Source organism: Watersipora subatra, chromosome 4, assembly GCF_963576615.1.
Source record: "Watersipora subatra chromosome 4, tzWatSuba1.1, whole genome shotgun sequence".
Taxonomy (NCBI): domain Eukaryota; kingdom Metazoa; phylum Bryozoa; class Gymnolaemata; order Cheilostomatida; family Watersiporidae; genus Watersipora; species Watersipora subatra.
This window is the reverse complement of record NC_088711.1, coordinates 2,606,757-2,628,721: the sequence shown is the minus strand read 5'-3', so window position 1 is coordinate 2,628,721 and position 21,965 is coordinate 2,606,757. Positions and strand designations below refer to the sequence as shown.

General features: G+C 36.8%; 2 protein-coding genes across 2 annotated transcripts in view; one reads left to right on the top strand and one right to left on the bottom strand.

Annotated features, from left to right (window-relative positions):
- The window catches only part of LOC137394706 (Golgi-specific brefeldin A-resistance guanine nucleotide exchange factor 1-like), a 56,518-nt gene that overhangs the window by 25,623 nt on the left and 8,930 nt on the right, over positions 1-21,965 (top strand). Inside the window, exons 19-29 of the mRNA XM_068081475.1 lie at positions 9,014-9,160; positions 9,625-9,797; positions 10,177-10,276; positions 11,032-11,276; positions 11,519-11,696; positions 12,022-12,143; positions 12,504-12,657; positions 19,129-19,351; positions 19,774-19,928; positions 20,013-20,256; positions 21,420-21,539. Of these exons, the coding sequence (XP_067937576.1) occupies positions 9,014-9,160; positions 9,625-9,797; positions 10,177-10,276; positions 11,032-11,276; positions 11,519-11,696; positions 12,022-12,143; positions 12,504-12,657; positions 19,129-19,351; positions 19,774-19,928; positions 20,013-20,256; positions 21,420-21,539 (1,861 nt within the window). The remainder of the gene's footprint in view (positions 1-9,013; positions 9,161-9,624; positions 9,798-10,176; positions 10,277-11,031; positions 11,277-11,518; positions 11,697-12,021; positions 12,144-12,503; positions 12,658-19,128; positions 19,352-19,773; positions 19,929-20,012; positions 20,257-21,419; positions 21,540-21,965) is intronic.
- LOC137392914 (potassium voltage-gated channel subfamily B member 2-like) lies at positions 1,899-4,203 on the bottom strand. The gene is made up of 3 exons (XM_068079277.1): positions 3,263-4,203; positions 2,974-3,143; positions 1,899-2,140 (listed from the first exon to the last, which is right to left on the bottom strand). The coding sequence occupies exons 1-3, from the start codon at positions 4,201-4,203 to the stop codon at positions 1,899-1,901; spliced, it is 1,353 nt and encodes a 450-aa protein (XP_067935378.1).

The following is a 21,965-nucleotide window of genomic DNA, read 5'->3' as shown; positions in this document are numbered from 1 at the left end:
ATATCAACTAGTATCAACTGACTATCGGTATATCAACTAGTGTCAACTGACTATCGGTATATCAACTAGTATCAACTGACTATCGGTATATCAACTAGTATCAACTGACTATCGGTGTATCAACTAGTATCAACTGACTATCGGTATATCAACTAGTATCAACTGACTATCGGTGTATCAACTAGTATCAACTGACTATCGGTGTATCAACTAGTATCAACTGACTATCGGTGTATCAACTAGTATCAACTGACTATCGGTGTATCAACTAGTATCAACTGACTATCGGTATATCAACTAGTATCAACTGACTATCGGTATATCAACTAGTATCAACTGACTATCGGTATATCAACTAGTATCAACTGACTATCGGTGTATCAACTAGTATCAACTGACTATCGGTGTATCAACTAGTATCAACTGACTATCGGTATATCAACTAGTATCAACTGACTATCGGTATATCAACTAGTATCAACTGACTATCGGTATATCAACTAGTATCAACTGACTATCGGTATATCAACTAGTATCAACTGACTATCGGTATATCAACTAGTATCAACTGACTATCGGTATATCAACTAGTATCAACTGACTATCGGTATATCAACTAGTATCAACTGACTATCGGTATATCAACTAGTATCAACTGACTATCGGTATATCAACTAGTATCAACTGACTATCGGTATATCAACTAGTATCAACTGACTATCGGTATATCAACTAGTATCAACTGACTACCGGTATATCAACTAGTATCAACTGACTATCGGTATATCAACTAGTATCAACTGACTATCGGTATATCAACTAGTATCAACTGACTATCGGTATATCAACTAGTATCAACTGACTATCGGTATATCAACTAGTATCAACTGACTATCGGTATATCAACTAGTATCAACTGACTATCGGTATATCAACTAGTATCAACTGACTATCGGTATATCAACTAGTATCAACTGACTATCGGTATATCAACTAGTATCAACTGACTATCGGTATATCAACTAGTATCAACTGACTATCGGTATATCAACTAGTATCAACTGACTATCGGTATATCAACTAGTATCAACTGACTATCGGTGTATCAACTAGTATCAACTGACTATCGGTATATCAACTAGTATCAACTGACTATCGGTATATCAACTAGTATCAACTGACTATCGGTATATCAACTAGTATCAACTGACTATCGGTGTATCAACTAGTATCAACTGACTATCGGTATATCAACTAGTATCAACTGACTATCGGTATATCAACTAGTATCAACTGACTATCGGTGTATCAACTAGTATCAACTAACTATCGGTATATCAACTAGTATCAACTGACTATCGGTATATCAACTAGTATCAACTGACTATCGGTATATCAACTAGTATCAACTGACTATCGGTATATCAACTAGTATCAGCTGACTATCGGTGTATCAACTAGTATCAACTGACTATCGGGGTATCAACTAGTACAGGATGCAGCATGTCTGCTGCTTATATTGTACCGATATGAGAAATTGCTTTTGATGCTCTTCAATTCATGACTGTTCACACTTGTACGCACTTTCTCTGCTGGAAAACGTGACGATATTATGATACGTTTGCCGTCTCTACTAGGCAGTTGATGTACTTGTGTACTTGCGCCATGACCATCATTCAAAGCTTGACAATAAAAAGGTATAATGTATTCGATAGTCGTGGACACGCAAGGAGTTGGTGATAGATCGTCCAGATGATTGGAGCAGTCGAGGGTCTCATCGAGATTAGCTCCCCAAAACCATAAGGCTGTTGTGTGGCATTCATTTGTAAACTTTTGGCGAAAGCTTCAACTTGAGTTAATATAGTTAGAGGGTGCATTCTGGTGACAAGTTCTGGGAGCTACCTCTGTTGGCTACCCCCTCTCTCTCTCTCATCTATGCAGCGGTTATTCGTTTGCTGGCTCCTCTTCTTATTGTACTTGTAAATAATGGTGAAGTTAGCTCCAATGATGGCGACAGGCAGTGCCGTTACGATGAGCCCAAACATGATGACCACGATTGCCAGCAGGTATCCAAATATGTTGGTAGGGTAGAAGTCTCCGTAGCCTACTGAGGACATGGTTACAATCACCCACCAGTATGCTGTAACAGATAGTCGTACATGCTAATCAGCTAGTGGCTGCCACAGAGGCAGCGTATATGCGATTCTAGCCAACAGCTGTGGAAGGCTGCAACATCTGTTAACCAAATAAGCTCTAGAATTGGGCTGCGCAGTTCAGTCACATCAAACAGCCCAGTTTCATTACTAACTGTTACCCTATTCAAATAGATTATCATTTGCTCCAAATCACGGTTTTTAGGATATTTCACGTTTATTTTCATTCACCAAGTTACACTCCATATTATCCAAAAATTAGTAAAAATCTTATAAAAATTGCTTTCTAGGCAAGCGTCTCTTCAGCTTTTATTTGACATTGCCCAACAAAAGGACCATAATTGAAGTCTGATTCAAACTGCAAGGTTGCAAGGTGATAAGTTACTACTATCAACTAAATATGGTTTATAAAAATACCCAGCTACTTACTGTAGCTGATTTCAGGTGTTGGATATGTCAACAAACTCTTTGTAGAATGCTCAAAAAATATAAAAAATGGATTGAAAGCTTGCCTTCTTGCATTTTTAAACGGGCTTAGATGTCCATAATGCACAAGGCCATAGGTACACTATTTTCATTATAAGGATTATAATTATAATCTTTATAATTATATTAACCTTGTTTAATTGAAAAATGAGATTTGGAGCCATTTTTTTCAAATGCTAGTGTTCCTACTGTATGTTGATATTCAAAATGTAACAAGCGGATTTATACCAAACCAAGGGATAATTAATCAGCTAAACACATTTGGAATGACTGATTGTAAACATTGATCAGGCATACTTACATGTTGTCAGCACAAAACTAAAGGCATACATACATGCTGGAATGCTGTCAAGGTTTGGTGTGCTGTTGCTGACATGTTTACCCATGAATTCCATGACATACATAGCTGGGCCAAAGATTAGGCTTGACATTACAACAACCGTTATCAGTAACCCTATCTCTGTCTTGCTGTTGTATATTGTCAGCAGAAGCACTCGCAGCTGCCTGTCAAATGAAACTGATGTTTAAGCTCTAAATATTTGAAATCTTTTAATGCAGTATAAAACTAAAAATTTTAATATTTTCAAGTGTGTTGATAAATTTGTGGAAAAAAGCTAACTCACGTGTTTCGTGTGGCAAGCATCATGAGCCGGAAGCACCTCATCTGCACAGCGACCGTCATTGTTCCTACCAGCAAGTTTATGACCAGACACATTTCACTTCCCAATATACTTTTTTCGGTCAGCCGAAAGATTCTGATTACTGTTATCGGCAACAGTTCAACCCCGACAATCAGCACATCAACCATGTTCATTGAGCACAGAAACTGTCGTTTATTTGGGCTACAGATAAACCGCACTGTTATCTCCAGAAGAAAAAATGTGAAAAATGCTTCTTCCAATGTCCATATGATGTCATACGTTGTCTTTCCAAAATGTCTTTTTACAGCGTTGCATTCATCTATCCGCCTGTCAGCAGTGTTTGTTGCGTTGACTTGAGTAGGTGGAATTGTATAGGCGGCAGCGTTTGCTGTCTGAGCAATGATAACCAGGCAATAAAATATGATCCACGCTACAGCAGCATTTCTGTGGGCGGTGTATGGCCCGAGGGGATCTGTCAAGAAGTACCATACTTTTGTCTTACCACTGGGAGTCGTCTCTAGTTCTAGCTTGTTTTCAAACCAGCAAAACTGTTTTTCCAGTTTTGTTTCATTTATGTCATGGCTTTGACAGCATTCTTTTAGCTCTCTATAATTGACACCCCAATATTCTAGCTGCTCTATGAGTCTTTTTGAGCAGATGTTTTTGGGAGCATGAAGTGTTCCAGTTCTGTGGTATTCTAGTACTTCTCTGAAAACCTGCTCATTGGTGTCAAAAAAGTACTCGCATTTGTGAGATTGTGCCAGTTTTCCAATTCTCGTTGTTGGAAAGCGAGCGAGTGTTTCACGAGTTGTTACAAACTTTTCACCAGAAACATAAAATGTGATTGTGTTGTTCAATATTTCATTATTAGTTATTTCACCGCCTGATTGCTTCCTACCATTTTTGTGCACCTTCCTTGACATCCAGTCTGTCTGTGGCTGTGCCTTAATCGTAATTGGATGGTGAATATTGGTGGGAAGTGAGATCCTCGTGATAGCTGCTGGTATCTTCAGATTTTTAGGTGCCTGTGGCAGGCTGCTTTCTTCTTTTCTTTCAGTTTCCCAAAATCTTCATCAGATGTAACTGAAGCCTGCCATGCCTCTATGCTTTCTCTCATCTCAACTCGCCATCATCTATGTGGCCTCATGAATAACTAGCATGTCACTCGGAAAGAAAACTTCTATGGCATAATCTATTGATCGCTTACCCTCTCTAGCTTTATGTTTCTGATGGGCGTTAGCAAATACTCTCAGTTGACCTGTTGCTAAATTACATTCAGTATGTGTTCATGTTAGAGTGGAACTGATGAAGTCTCATGCTTTGCTGGTAAAGGTTTGACTGATTGACTAGCTCTAAGCTCACCAAGAAGTTGAACTTCATGATGTGAGTCCTTCTACTGCTAGACAAGTCTTCAATGTTTTTGCTAATTTTTGTTTTGGGTTTATTTACCACGGATCTGGAGGACTGAGGATGCGTCTATGGCTAGTGTTACTCTCATTGTGTAATATATTAGGCATAGCGCTTAGAGACAGTCACCTTCTCAAGCCAGTGCAAACGTTGTGGGCCATTTTGCATTGTTGCAATGGAATGTTGGCATCTTGATGTTGCAGCTTAACTATATGCAAGTTCATTTTCTTTGTAAATTAGAAATATTAGGGTTTAGGGCTTGCTGAGTTTTCCTCCTGCTCTAGGGGACACTCTTTCCAAAAAAATCTGCGGCGATTTGAGTGAGATTGAATAATAAAGACAGTCAGAGAATTTAGAAAGCTAAATTCGAAAATTGCCACAATTACCTATGTTTATGGGATTAGATTTTCATTGGCTTATTTCAACTACCACTTGATAGAATTGGTTTTTGCCCGGAAGGTATGTAAGGCAGGACATAGACAAGGAGACATTCAAAGTTTGCCAAGGTATAAGCATGCAGCAGAGATCCTTACTAGCTCTGAACTCAGTTGGTTTTTAGTTGTTAACAGGAAGAGGCGGTAACCTTGTCTTGCTAGTGCCCAAATAGGTGGTCTAGCTGTTGGTGTCTCACAGGGGTGTCAGTGTCTCTCAGGGTGCTGTTTCTCAAAAAAGGACTACTATAATCACAAGTAATACGATCACAATGAAAATTGTTACGCAGGCTAAATCATTCAGGAGGCAAATGTTCTGAACAAAAAGGGCAAGCAACAATAGTGGTCATGAAGCAGGTTAAGAACATTAGGCTGCCCAAATCGTTCAAAAGGCAAATCCTCTGTTGTAAAAACAAAAGTCAGTATTTACCGCGCGAGCGTCATGCTCTCTAATCATAAATAGAGAAAAATGCGAAAATGCAGAACATTCTGGGATATATCGTCAACTACACGTGTCTAGTAATACTATCTTAAATTTTTAATTTCGTGGTCTGAAATACGAATTATATGGCAACGGTGCATCTTAGATCGTTACAACGCGCATACAACGCATGCGCAACGGACATACAAAGCACTTGCAACGCACAAACATTGTGGATACAACGCCGACACAAGTAATTAACAACGCATGCGCCACAACGTGACACTGTTAACACATTAATATTATTAATAATAATAGTAGTAATAATATTATATTATTATTCAATATTCTATTTATGTTTATAGTCTGTTAATAAAACAGGTCTAAAACATTACACGAAGCATTTTATTTATTTTTTATTGACCATTGTATGTGCGTTGTGATTATAGTGTATGCGCGTTGTATCCACAATGTTTCTTCGTTGCAAGTGCCTTGCATGTCTGTTGCGTATGTGTTGTACGCGTGTTGTACCGACCTAAGATGCACCATTACCTATTATATAACAGCTATCTAGCAGTACTGGAATTTTGTTCCTTCTATTATCTGCAATTATTCAATGTTATAGAGATTTTCATAGAATAAATAGAGATGAAGATTTGTTGCCACTAAACCTGCGCATAACCAGACTGCCAAAAAGACATAAATCGTAGTTCTTTTTTCAGCTAACTAAAAGAGATATTAGGAACAGGGACTTGCCTTTTAGTCATGAAGATGACTGTGTACTTGTGGCTAGTATGCCGATCTGCGATTGAATGAGCTGTGCGACGAGATATATAGGTTTTCGTTGAAAACTCTATTGCTGGTTGTATTCACACGTTGAGATATTGTGTTCATACATAGTGTTGACTCATGTATGAACACAATACCCGAGTTCTAAATTCTTAAATTGGGATTCTAAGGTGTAAATTGGTTTGCCCTCACACCAGCAGGGTAATCATTCAAGTTTCAAACAAAGAAATTGTTCGAAGGAGCATTCATATCATCGATATATATGTACTAGCCAAATGCCCAGTGTTACACGTGTAATAGAATAATTACCTAATAAATTTGAGTAACCTATCTGGAAAGCTAGATCTGTACTAAAATCTTTACTAAAACATTACCCGAGTTTTGGGCAAGCTTAACAATCATTAAGCATAACAGTCAACAGTACTAGTTATTACTCCCAAGCAACGGCTTTAAGCATGAGTTTCTTAACTAGTGTAATGACTATTTGCCCAGGGAATCTATTGTATTTCATGTAGCTTAATGGTTAAGTTCTCTGGCTTTAGATTTGGAGGTCCTGAGATCAAATTCAATGCTGTGTGGATTTTACATTGCTGGATTGTAATTGCTATAACTGGACACAGGGCTTATCAAAAAATCAAAAAGACAAACACTGAGATTTATATGTATATATAGATGTGAGTGTCCGTGTGTCCAGCTATAGCGATAAAGTTATAGTAATGAAAAATCCACTTTGCAGAAAATGCAATCTTAGAACCTCCAGGACTGCAGGCAGGAGAGTTAACCAGTATGCTACTCTGACCTTGCAGTGCCGCGAATTATTTGGGCAAAAACCTATGCGGCATTTGCAAAAAATACTAGCACGCTTTGCTCTTAGGTTGTGTGCCACAATCATTGCATAGCAACAAAACTTTGCGCAGAGGATTGCAGCAAAAAGATACCTAAAGACTAATGAACGACGTGCACAAAGGCAAGCGTGTGATCGAGAGAGGATTACAGCAAGAAGATCTACTCATTGGCAAGAAAATTTCAATGCAGCATTTTTTAAGACTGTCCTGTTACCTATGAGAGCGATTATTTTTGTTTGATTAGAAAAAATGGATAAAATTTGTCAGCATTTTCAAGCACTCAAATTGGACCCTGCTGCTGAACCCCCTGAACCATTGAAAAGTTTAATGCTTGGCGATAGTTCAGATTCATGCCACTTTTTTCTAATATTTGTAAATATAACAGTTGTTTTCATATGACCAATTCAAAAACTTTTATTCCCCAAGCGTCGCCAGGCATTCAACTAGTACATGATGAACATCAAGTTGTTGGGGGAGTTGGGGGAGCGGTGGGGGGAGGAGGATCCATAAATATACTAAACTATATCTATGGGTCCTCCCATAGATATAGTAAACTATATCTATGGGAGGATCAATCAGTTTATTTCCTACTTGTTGTTCAACATCCATATTTTAAGCCGTATTATGTTCTGTGGCATGGCATCTAGAGATACTGTCATGTCATTGCTTTTTACCAATCTTTAAATATGGCAGCTCATGCGGTCAGCGACACAAACATAGCATTAAATTCTTAGTCACCATGTAATTAGTTTCTGTATACAGTGTGCTGTGCCAGTAGTAGCCAGCAACCTGCAGAGCACCGTTTGTTATTCTTGTATACACGCAGTGCAAACACAGATCTCTCTATTCCTTAGTGGAAATTATAGTGCCTTTTTAAAAATCAACTTATGCGACACTTTAGTATATTTTATCGGAAATTATCGGTATTTTTCTATCATTTGCGATTGTTTTGACGTTTGGGATGGTCTGACTGTCAGGATGTTTCAAGATTATAATTGGCAAAACTTGCTTGCGGTTAAAATGAATGCTCAGATCAAGCGAAAGTGTGATTATGATGTTTATAACTGCAAAGAAACTGACAGAATAGAGACCCGTAGCGCTCCAACTCGAACACAATAACTAGTATCAACTATAGTATCAATTATAGCAACTATAGCAACTAGTGGCCTCATTTCGCGCGTATTTTTCTTCTTTGATGAAGTTTTGTCGATTTTAATCTTGAAGCATCCTGGTAATCAGATCACCTCAAATATCAACTACAACTGCAAGTGATAGAAAAATACCCGAGACTTTCTTATAGAATCCATTAAAAATTTGTGTAAGTTCATCATTAAAAGTGTTATATAATAAAAACAATTTTCACAATAGATTTTGGTCATGCAAAGGACTAGCATAGAGGCCGCAGTGCAGAGACTGGTTGATAATAATAACATAGACCTCATGCAGTGCAGCATGTAGCTGACATTATACCGACTACATTATGCTGACATGTGGCGTGTTAATCAACTCTTTGAGTTATGTTCAGGATTACATGTTTAACATCTCTATTTATTTCATGTAGTTTTCTGGCATACTTCCGGACTTGGTGTCAGCTAATGACTTGGTAGCACCCTTTGCAAGACAGGTGTATAACAACCTGCTTCATCATTTCAAGCTTGTTTGACCTACAAAACAAGTTCTTATCAAGAACAAACAATTTCAACTTTGCACTAATTTGGTCACCAGCTTTTGTAATAAGTGTTGTGTCCCTCTTTACTCTCACCAACCTCCTTCAAGACAAATCAGTTCACACCTGTCTCTAACTAGTCTGGTATCCCTCACCTAATAACCGATGTTGTAGCAATTTCAAAAGAACTTAAAATATGTAAATGGAGGTGAAGACTTTGACCAATCAATGCTTGAGGAGATATTCACTGCCATTCAGAAAGAAGAGATAGTACTACCAGAGGAGCGAACTGGGTTGGTCAAGGAGATCTACACTTGGAAGGTATATAACATCACGACCAAGTCTCACTTCTAAGTTAGTTGATTTATACTTGCTATCAAGCGGAGCACGGTAACACGATTAGATTGGACAAACAAAGCCTGTGTGTTACACAGTTATGTGTGCATTCAATGTCTGGTCCTGATCTCCAATCCCAGGCAGAACAATAATGTGATCAATTGGTAGGGCTCGCCCATATAAGTTGGAAAGGCTTGTAATCACGAAGAGTCTATGATGTGTTTATCATTTCGTCTCATGAAAACATACTGTGTTTCATGTAATCCCATAATACCATGCTAAACATTTTTTACTGCATGATGCCATCCTGCATATTTCACACCATTTCCTGACTTCTTGCCACAAATGCTGCAGACAAAAATTTTAGCCAGTGTATCTCACTCTCCAAGCACTGCAATATGCTATTTTCCTCTGTCTGCCCACTTTCATATCACTGTACATGGATGTAGGTGCTGCTGGCTAAGGCAGCGGGCTCAGAGAGCACTTTCATACATGCACCAACCGGTAGCTATGACAATGAGCTCTTCTCCATGATATGGGGTCCTACAATAGCAGCGCTCTCCTTTGTCTTTGATAAAAGTCAAGAACCGGCCATAGTACAAAAGTCTATAACAGGCTTCAGGTAATATCGCAAGTACTTTATGATGATAGTGATGAGTAATATATGATGATAGTGAGGAGTACTGTATGGTGATAGTGATGAGTACTGTATGATGATAGTTATGAGTACTGTATGATGATAGTGAGGAGTACTGTATGATGATAGTGATGAGTACTGTATGATGATAGTGAGGAGTACTGTATGATGATAGTGATGAGTACTGTATGATGATAGTGAGGAGTACTGTATGATGATAGTTATGAGTACTGTATGATGATAGTTATGAGTACTGTAGATGATGTCGGAACCACACCACTAATACTACCTGCCAACTTGCGTTTCTTGCCAACTTGCGTTTCTTGCCAATTTGCTCAAGTGCATGTCTCTTCGTTTTTTGTAGGAAATGTGCAATGATTTCTGCTCATTATGGACTCAGCGAGGTCTTTGATAATCTTGTCATATCATTGTGCAAGTTCACCACATTCCTCAACAGTCCAGAGGTTAGCATATTTACAACCCGTCACCGTTCTAAAAATGTATACGTCTATGGTGATATGTCTATGGTGATATGTGTGTGTGTGTGTGTGTGTGTGTGTGTGTGTGTGTTTTATTTCACCTTTAAAGATTACACAATTGAATTAATACTCGAGACAAAATATAATTAACCAATGCGTGAAAAATAACAATAAGTAAGAAATGATGATGGGGCCCATTGCGAAATGGCAAAGCCAGTGGTACGCGAGCCCGAGTCAGCAGCACAAAAACCAGACCGTAACACTCACTCTCCAGACTGGAGATGGTGCCTCAGTTCCACCTTATATTTACCGAGACATTTTATTGATCTTATTGAATTAGGTAGACATTTCTAGGTAGAATTAGGTATGTCTATGGTGATATGTCTATGGTGATATTATGGTTTATTGGGTGAATGTTGAGTGTGGCATGGGCTGGTTGGATAAGAATACAGAATGGCATGTATTTATTGGATAAGAGTACAGAATGATATGGGATGATTTGTTAGTTGTGGACTATTGGAAGTCTGGAGTAGCATGGCTAATTAGTTAGGACTAGCATAGACTAGCATGTTTTGGACTGTATCAGAATTTGTTTGTTATATGCAAAACCTGACTAGAGTCTCAGTATATGTGCACTAGTTGGCTAGAGATACCATTGCCTGTGTACTGATTGGCTTAAAATGCAATGCATTATGTACTGATAGGCTAGGAGTGTAGGTCAGATTTCTGTGTGTTTACAGAGTTCTGAGCAGATACCAATTTCGTTTGCTGCTAATCAGAAGGCCCAGTTAGCAGCAAAGACAGTGTTCAGCCTCGCCCACAGGCATGGCGACATGCTGAGGGAAGGCTGGAAAAACATTTTAGACTGTATGATGACGCTGTACAGGGCACGATTGCTGCCGGACACATTCACAGAGGTTGAAGACTTTTTGCATCCTGATGGCAAGATTAAGTTAATAAGGGAAGACAAAGCATCTGATACGAGGTAGACCAAAGGCTCTAACATTACCTATTCATTTTGTACATACAGTTTGAGTGAGACCTTCATTGTCTCCCGCTATGAATTATATGCACTTGTGAATCCAGGTACTGTCAGTCATATCAGCTTGCTGGTGAGCAACGATTTTGACTTGATAGCTTATGTGAACAGATCAGCCTGCTGTCGCAGGTTATTACTAAGTCTTGTTAGCATAGTCAGAATTTGAACGTCTTTAATTTTATCCTCAGAAATGAGTCAGGAGTGTTCAATGCCTTCCTGACATACTTTGCGACGGACTCAGCTAACCAGAAAGGCCAGTCAATAGAGGAAGAGCAGTTAAAGGAGACTAGCAGGCAAGTGATTGCTGATTGTGATCTTGACTGTGTTATTGATGATACAAAGTTCCTCAGGACCAGCTCTCTTCAGGTGAGCTACTCCTTAACTTTTCATCCTTCTCCAATAACTCAGTCTTCAGTTTCTATTCTCCTTTTGTCTTGTCTGTCCCTTTCATTACGGTTCTTATTTCATGCATATATCGGACTTGTCCACTCTTGTTTTGATATCCATCATTATGTATCCTTCACTCCTGTTTTACTAAAGATCTTTTAGACTTGCCAAGTTTTGTGCTGAGAATATGTTGAGACTTGTTCACTCGTGTTGCTCTGAAAATGAATTAGACTTCAGTTCTGTTGGAGTCGTTCCCACATGGCATGTACTGATTGACACAGCTTCTGCCTCTAACGCATTACAGGAGTTAATAAAGGCCCTCATATCACTATGTCAAATCAGCGAGCTAGATGGGGAGGGCAGTCAGGATGAGGAGACTGTGGTTTTCTTTCTTGAGCTGCTCATCAGAGTCGTTCTCCAGAACAGGTGAGTCATTCAGTCTTTCCTCTATCACTCCATCTTGTCTCCAGAACAGGTGAGTCACTCAGTCTCCTCTCTATCCATCTTGTTTCTTAAACATGTGAGTCACTCAGTCTCCTCACAACTTACAGTTCTGAGTTCTCCTTACAGCTACAGTTTCGTACAAATTGAAGTTCACAACTTATCAGCTCAAAAGCTAATACTGTTACCATGAAGTTCACAGCAGGCTCTTTTAAAAGTAGCTTGAAGCATTCTTTGATTGGATACAAACTTGATAAATTTTGGTTTTTTCTGTTCACTTATCAGCTGTAAAGTACAGTAATAAAGTAAGGAACAGGAGTTGTCACCTCTGTATTTCTCTCATAGAGACCGAGCAGGATCAATATGGCAGAATGTTCGAGACCACATCTCTTCCATTATCATGAGATCGACTGATCACACATTCCTGGCTGAGAGGGCAGTGACCGGCCTCCTTAGGATGGCTATTCGCCTGCTCTGCAGGGAGGAGGTTGCTTGTCAGGTGGGAGACTCATTAGCCTTCAAACTGTCCTTAGAGGTATTACCGTATCTTTTTGCTGTGTTTCACCTGTTCAGTCAGGTCATATGGCTATACACTGAGTATTGGTATTGTACAATGTACATTCAAGTTTGACTACAACTTGATAAAAACATCTACAGTCTTGCATTGTTTCACATGTGTGATGGAGTGTGGCATGAGAATTTTACAAACTTCATGCAGTAATTTCTTTTTCACATTAGGATTTGTCAAAACCAATTTTAGATTTGCCTTCCTTGGTTTGGTGCATTCAAATGCTGCCGACTATGGATTTTTGCTGATGCCAACACAATATCTAGAGCATAAATAGTAAAAAAGGAAATTATTTTCATATTTGCAGTGCAGCTAAAATTGGATGATTTTGCAGTATTTATACAAGTTCAATAGAAACAAAATGAAAAATTCAAATAATATTGGACTGCTCAGCTTTACACTTTGATGGGGAACTAATATGGTGGGTATTACTAGACAGTGCCACACAATGGATGTAGACTCTTTAGCAAAGCAGATTGAAGAGATTAGGTGTGATAGCAATACATCCATAATCATATTGATTGAAGAGATTAGGTGTGATAACAATACATCCATAATCATATTGATTGAAGAGATTAGGTGTGATAGCAATACATCCATAATCATATTGATTGAAGAGATTAGGTGTGATAGCAATACATCCATAATCATATTGATTGAAGAGATTAGGTGTGATAGCAATACATCCATAATCATATTGATTGAAGAGATTAGGTGTGATAGCAATACATCCATAATCATATTGATTGAAGAGATTAGGTGTGATAGCAATACATCCATAATCATATTGATTGAAGAGATTAGGTGTGATAGCAATACATCCATAATCATATTGATTGAAGAGATTAGGTGTGATAGCAATACATCCATAATCATATTGATTGAAGAGATTAGGTGTGATAACAATACATCCATAATCATATTGATTGAAGAGATTAGGTGTGATAGCAATACATCCATAATCATATTGATTGAAGAGATTAGGTGTGATAACAATACATCCATAATCATATTGATTGAAGAGATTAGGTGTGATAGCAATACATCCATAATCATATTGATTGAAGAGATTAGGTGTGATAGCAATACATCCATAATCATATTGACTGAAGAGATTAGGTGTGATAACAATACATCCATAATCATATTGATTGAAGAGATTAGGTGTGATAACAATACATCCATAATCATATTGATTAAAGAGATTAGGTGTGATAACAATACATCCATAATCATATTGATTGAAGAGATTAGGTGTGATAACAATACATCCATAATCATATTGATTGAAGAGGTTAGGTGTGATAGCAATACATCCATAATCATATTGATTGAAGAGATTAGGTGTGATAACAATACATCCATAATCATATTGATTGAAGAGATTAGGTGTGATAACAATACATCCATAATCATATTGATTGAAGAGATTAGGTGTGATAACAACACATCCATAATCATATTGATTGAAGAGATTAGGTGTGATAACAATACATCCATAATCATATTGATTGAAGAGATTAAGTGTGATAGCAATACATCCATAATCATATTGACTGAAGAGATTAGGTGTGATAACAATACATCCATAATCATATTGATTGAAGAGATTAGGTGTGATAACAATACATCCATAATCATATTGATTGAAGAGATTAGGTGTGATAGCAATACATCTATAATCATATTGATTGAAGAGATTAGGTGTGATAGCAATACATCCATAATCATATTGATTGAAGAGATTAGGTGTGATAGCAATACATCCATAACCATATTGATTGAAGAGATTAGGTGTGATAGCAATACATCCATAATCATATTGATTGAAGAGATTAGGTGTGATAGCAATACATCCATAATCATATTGATTGAAGAGATTAGGTGTGATAGCAATACATCCATAATCATATTGATTGAAGAGATTAGGTGTGATAGCAATACATCCATAATCATATTGATTGAAGAGATTAGGTGTGATAACAATACATCCATAATCATATTGATTGAAGAGATTAGGTGTGATAGCAATACATCCATAATCATATTGATTGAAGAGATTAGGTGTGATAGCAATACATCCATAATCATATTGATTGAAGAGATTAGGTGTGATAGCAATACATCCATAATCATATTGATTGAAGAGATTAGGTGTGATAGCAATACATCCATAATCATATTGACTGAAGAGATTAGGTGTGATAACAATACATCCATAATCATATTGATTGAAGAGATTAGGTGTGATAGCAATACATCCATAATCATATTGATTGAAGAGATTAGGTGTGATAACAATACATCCATAATCATATTGATTGAAGAGATTAGGTGTGATAGCAATACATCCATAATCATATTGATTGAAGAGATTAGGTGTGATAGCAATACATCCATAATCATATTGATTGAAGAGATTAGGTGTGATAACAATACATCCATAATCATATTGATTGAAGAGATTAGGTGTGATAACAATACATCCATAATCATATTGATTGAAGAGATTAGGTGTGATAACAATACATCCATAATCATATTGATTGAAGAGATTAGGTGTGATAGCAATACATCTATAATCATATTGATTGAAGAGATTAGGTGTGATAACAATACATCTATAATCATATTGATTGAAGAGATTAGGTGTGATAACAATACATCCATAATCATATTGATTGAAGAGATTAGGTGTGATAGCAATACATCTATAATCATATTGATTGAAGAGATTAGGTGTGATAACAATACATCTATAATCATATTGATTGAAGAGATTAGGTGTGATAACAATACATCCATAATCATATTGATTGAAGAGATTAGGTGTGATAACAATACATCCATAATCATATTGATTGAAGAGATTAGGTGTGATAACAATACATCCATAATCATATTGATTGAAGAGATTAGGTGTGATAACAATACATCCATAATCATATTGATTGAAGAGATTAGGTGTGATAACAATACATCCATAATCATATTGATTGAAGAGATTAGGTGTGATAACAATACATCCATAATCATATTGATTGAAGAGATTAGGTGTGATAACAATACATCCATAATCATATTGATTGAAGAGATTAGGTGTGATAACAATACATCCATAATCATATTGATTGAAGAGATTAGGTGTGATAGCAATACATCCATAATCATATTGATTGAAGAGATTAGGTGTGATAGCAATACATCCATAATCATATTGATTGAAGAGATTAGGTGTGATAGCAATACATCCATAATCATATTGATTGAAGAGATTAGGTGTGATAGCAATACATCCATAATCATATTGATTGAAGAGATTAGGTGTGATAGCAATACATCCATAATCATATTGATTGAAGAGATTAGGTGTGATAGCAATACATCCATAATCATATTGATTGAAGAGATTAGGTGTGATAACAATACATCTATAATCATATTGATTGAAGAGATTAGGTGTGATAGCAATACATCCATAATCATATTGATTGAAGAGATTAGGTGTGATAGCAATACATCCATAATCATATTGATTGAAGAGATTAGGTGTGATAACAATACATCCATAATCATATTGATTGAAGAGATTAGGTGTGATAACAATACATCCATAATCATATTGATTGAAGAGATTAGGTGTGATAGCAATACATCCATAATCATATTGATTGAAGAGATTAGGTGTGATAACAATACATCCATAATCATATTGATTGAAGAGATTAGGTGTGATAACAATACATCCATAATCATATTGATTGAAGAGATTAGGTGTGATAGCAATACATCCATAATCATATTGATTGAAGAGATTAGGTGTGATAGCAATACATCTATAATCATATTGATTGAAGAGATTAGGTGTGATAGCAATACATCCATAATCATATTGATTGAAGAGATTAGGTGTGATAGCAATACATCCATAACCATATTGATTGAAGAGATTAGGTGTGATAGCAATACATCCATAATCATATTGATTGAAGAGATTAGGTGTGATAGCAATACATCCATAATCATATTGATTGAAGAGATTAGGTGTGATAACAATACATCCATAATCATATTGATTGAAGAGATTAGGTGTGATAGCAATACATCTATAATCATATTGATTGAAGAGATTAGGTGTGATAGCAATACATCCATAATCATATTGATTGAAGAGATTAGGTGTGATAGCAATACATCCATAATCATATTGATTGAAAAGATTAGGTGTGATAGCAATACATCCATAATCATATTGATTGAAGAGATTAGGTGTGATAGCAATACATCCATAATCATATTGATTGAAGAGATTAGGTGTGATAACAATACATCCATAATCATATTGATTGAAGAGATTAGGTGTGATAGCAATACATCCATAATCATATTGATTGAAGAGATTAAGTGTGATAGCAATACATCCATAATCATATTGATTGAAGAGATTAGGTGTGATAGCAATACATCCATAATCATATTGATTGAAGAGATTAGGTGTGATAGCAATACATCCATAATCATATTGATTGAAGAGATTAGGTGTGATAACAATACATCCATAATCATATTGATTGAAGAGATTAGGTGTGATAGCAATACATCCATAATCATATTGATTGAAGAGATTAGGTGTGATAGCAATACATCCATAATCATATTGATTGAAGAGATTAGGTGTGATAGCAATACATCTATAATCATATTGATTGAAGAGATTAGGTGTGATAACAATACATCCATAATCATATTGATTGAAGAGATTAGGTGTGATAGCAATACATCCATAATCATATTGATTGAAAAGATTAGGTGTGATAGCAATACATCCATAATCATATTGATTGAAGAGATTAGGTGTGATAACAATACATCCATAATCATATTGATTGAAGAGATTAGGTGTGATAGCAATACATCTATAATCATATTGATTGAAGAGATTAGGTGTGATAACAATACATCCATAATCATATTGATTGAAGAGATTAGGTGTGATAGCAATACATCCATAATCATATTGATTGAAAAGATTAGGTGTGATAGCAATACATCCATAATCATATTGATTGAAGAGATTAGGTGTGATAGCAATACATCCATAATCATATTGATTGAAGAGATTAGGTGTGATAGCAATACATCCATAATCATATTGATTGAAGAGATTAGGTGTGATAGCAATACATCCATAATCATATTGATTGAAGAGATCAGGTGTGATAGCAATACATCCATAATCATATTGATTGAAGAGATTAGGTGTGATAGCAATACATCCATAACCATATTGATTGAAGAGATTAGGTGTGATAGCAATACATCCATAATCATATTGATTGAAGAGATTAGGTGTGATAGCAATACATCCATAATCATATTGATTGAAGAGATTAGGTGTGATAGCAATACATCCATAATCATATTGATTGAAGAGATTAGGTGTGATAGCAATACATCCATAACCATATTGATTGAAGAGATTAGGTGTGATAGCAATACATCCATAATCATATTGATTGAAGAGATTAGGTGTGATAGCAATACATCCATAATCATATTGATTGAAGAGATTAGGTGTGATAGCAATACATCCATAATCATATTGATTGAAAAGATTAGGTGTGATAGCAATACATCCATAATCATATTGATTGAAGAGATTAGGTGTGATAACAATACATCCATAATCATATTGATTGAAGAGATTAGGTGTGATAGCAATACATCCATAATCATATTGATTGTGAGGTTTGCTTCTATAACGAATATTAGGACATACTAAACCAAGTTCTATGAAAGTCTCAAATGACAAAAAATACTGTGATAATAGTAAGTTTTATAATTAGCTGAGCCAATAGTCAGCCTTGTGTCAATAACGACAATGCTTCGCAGTTCTCATCGCCCTGCACTAATGCTTGCGCCCAAGTGTGTCGAACGGTTATAGACATTGTCACAAGGAAATTACTACTGACGGAAATCAACTTGTCTGTCCAAAATGTGTAGTCTTTGCCAAAGTCTTACCTCCTTTCAGTGTCTCATCCGCTTGTAATTTTTAGGATTTATTGTTTTTAACTTCCTGGTGTGTTTAGCACTGGTTCTCTTTAGCCTAACATTTCCTTAAACTTACCTTTGGCAGTGTTAGACAGTAGTTTATGAATAACGCACAGAAAGTGGTCCGGTACATAGGAATGTTGTAGTGCATCTGATGATATAAACTGAGATGTTTGTAGGTCAGAGGTCACAACAGATCATCATCTCTTGTGGACTACCACGTGCACTCTCACATTCTGTTTTTAGTTTAGGGCTCGAGATAGCACCATGGATGGACCACCAACTTATGCTCAACTGTGTTCTTAGCAGATGTACACCTCTTGAGTATAAGGCTATTCTTTGATCTGTTAGGTGCTGCCCTCTCTCAGGGTTTTGCTGCTCATGAAACCCACAGTGCTGAGATCGATGTCTCGTCAACTGGCATTTGGTCTTCACCTTCTCTTGGAGACCAATGCAGCGAACATACACTCTACTCAGGACTGGTATTGCTTGTTCACTTTACTCGAAGTGGTGGGAGCAGGCGGTAATGTTCCTACTAGTTCGCGTGGAACTAAAGATCTTGATGCAGATGCAGGTAACTCAGAGTCATTTTGCTCGCAGTCGTTTTGAACTCGAAAGTGTTTTGTGTATTGATTGTTTGTGGGACAGCCATACGATAGTTTGTTCCTTCTATCTTCAGCTGCCTAAGATTGTCAGCTGGCAGCTTCTTTTACTAAGTTACTTTGTCTTCTGTTACTCTAGTAGCTAAAGCAAACAGCATTCATGTATTCCTACACTACATATACAGTTGACACTTACACAATGACTATAAGTAGAGGCAGTATCAGTATATTCATACACTACATGTACAGTTGACACTTACACAATGACTATAAGTAGAGGCAGTATCAGTATATTCATACATTACATGTACAGTTGACACGTACACAATGACTCAAAGTAAAGCCAGTATATTTATGCATACACTGCGTGTACATTGGGAGGTGCTCATTGCAGGCGCTCAAAGCGATGGGGAGATTACAGCAAAAACAGACCTGGATTCAGAGAGAGGTTATACGTCTGACAGTGAACTCTATGATCACCCTCCTAGTAGTAAAATAGTAACTAGCTCATCTATCAATGACCTCTCAAGTGAACATAGTTGGATTATGGTAGGTTGACCAATAAACTACACTTAAACTTATAATTAGCGAATTTGCTGAGTGTGTGATACTAAAAGCAGGTGATCACTACAGGTGGACAAGCGCGTGCCTGCTGCCGAACTTGTCACCAACAAAGAGCCAAGCAAAACACAACCCAATCAGTTCAGCATTCTGTTAGACGAGGAGTTGCATCCACATGATGCCGAGGCTCTGATGAAGTGCGCTGAGGTGCTCTGTCTTCTCGTTAGAGATGCAGCTCACATTACACCCTTCAACTTCGACAGCAGCGTGCATACACTGCGTGTGTTTGTCGAAGCTAGCATGAACAACCCAACCAGTAAGTAGGATTAACACAATATATATATACAGTACGCCCTTGGGTTTTGATGCCCCTGTCGTATGATCTTTTTGCCTTTTGAACTAAAATACGATAGTTTTTCATTCTCACCATACAAATTCTATTTCGCCGTCCGAATTCAACAAAAATGTCAGTTAAAATTCAAATTTGGCAGTCAAATTATTAAGTTAAAATAACATAGATGCCGATATGCTGTTCATCGAAAACCTTCTCACAACCCCTGAAAGAAGTACAATGATTGATTTCTCTCAGTTCAGCATTCCTCGAGTGACAAATAATCTTTTCCCAATACAACCAATAGCAAAGTTGGAGTTGTGATCTCTTTGAATAGAGGGTCAGGGGTCAGACAACTTTCTTTAGCCTGCTAACAAAAATTACAAAATTATTGCTAACAAAATTTATTAAGTGTACAATAACATAATTAGCATTGATACGTATTTTGCCTCTGTTCTGCTATACCCACTACATGTACCAGCTCAAGTCACATCACTTTAAAGGTACGGTAATAAAATGTCATTTTTCCTTTAGATGGCCATTAAATGGAAAAAGGTTTTAATAAGGTTGGCTAAAAGTAAAAGTGAAAACGAAGCCAGAAGTCGGTAGGTGATAAAATTTTAGCGATGACAAAGTTGAAGTTCAGTAAAACATTAAAAATACATATTAAAACTTAGTTTAAGTTTGTGTTTAGTAAGCTAAATTCATTTAAGTTAGATTCAACGTTTATGTTATACGTCTGTCATGAAGGTAAGAACGCCCTACAGTATGTACTGCTGCTACTGCTCGTAAACGTTGTACATTGTAATGTTACATTTTATTGCAGATCATGACCACTAAATACATTAAGTACACTAAAGTAACGTTAGGTAGCTATAGTTACTAAGGTTAACATAATATTTTGTTACTTACTTTTCATATGTACAGTACTTATGTAAAATTTTGATGATTTTACCAGGGGATGTTTGCATTATAGAATTACTATGAGTTTCGATACCCCTCTATATGGCATTTTGCTATACAACTCCAACACTGGAACGGATTAAAATCGTATGGCGAGGGCGCACTGTACCTGCAGGTAGTAACTAGGCTGTTAACTTGTCACCATTTACAAAAAGCATTTGTGTGACCGTCTGTTGTCTTACTAGTTGCTAAGAAGAAACCATCGCCAGTTAAACACAGGGAAAAAAAGGGAAAGGTAAAGCGCGGTCATTCTGGCAGCAGCAAAACAGCGTCATCAGTTGCTGCGAGGCCTGGTGAAAACGTCGGTGAGTTGAAATGCTTTTTACTCGAGCTCTAGATACAGCTCGAATCCTTTATTCTCATCAGCTTTTAGGGAGTCAGCTGACCTGCTCAACACTGCTTGGATGTCATGAAACAATCTATGCAGCTGACCTGCTTAACACTGCTCGGGTGTCATGAAACATAATTTATGCAGATAAGAACTTTACTATTGTGTTATATATGTAGATTAGTTGTGACATCTCTATGTACAATAGCTCTAGCAAACCCTGGGAGTGAAGGCGCCAGTACTAGTGCTTCTGCTGTCACACAACAAATACAGTCTCACAAATCAGTCACAGTTTCAACAGTAATATTCATAGCTACTGGACAGCAGTAAATAGCTGTAGCCAGTTCTTCCTTTTCAAGGCCAGTGACCCTTGCGAGTAAGGTAGACAAGATGCAAGGAGGAC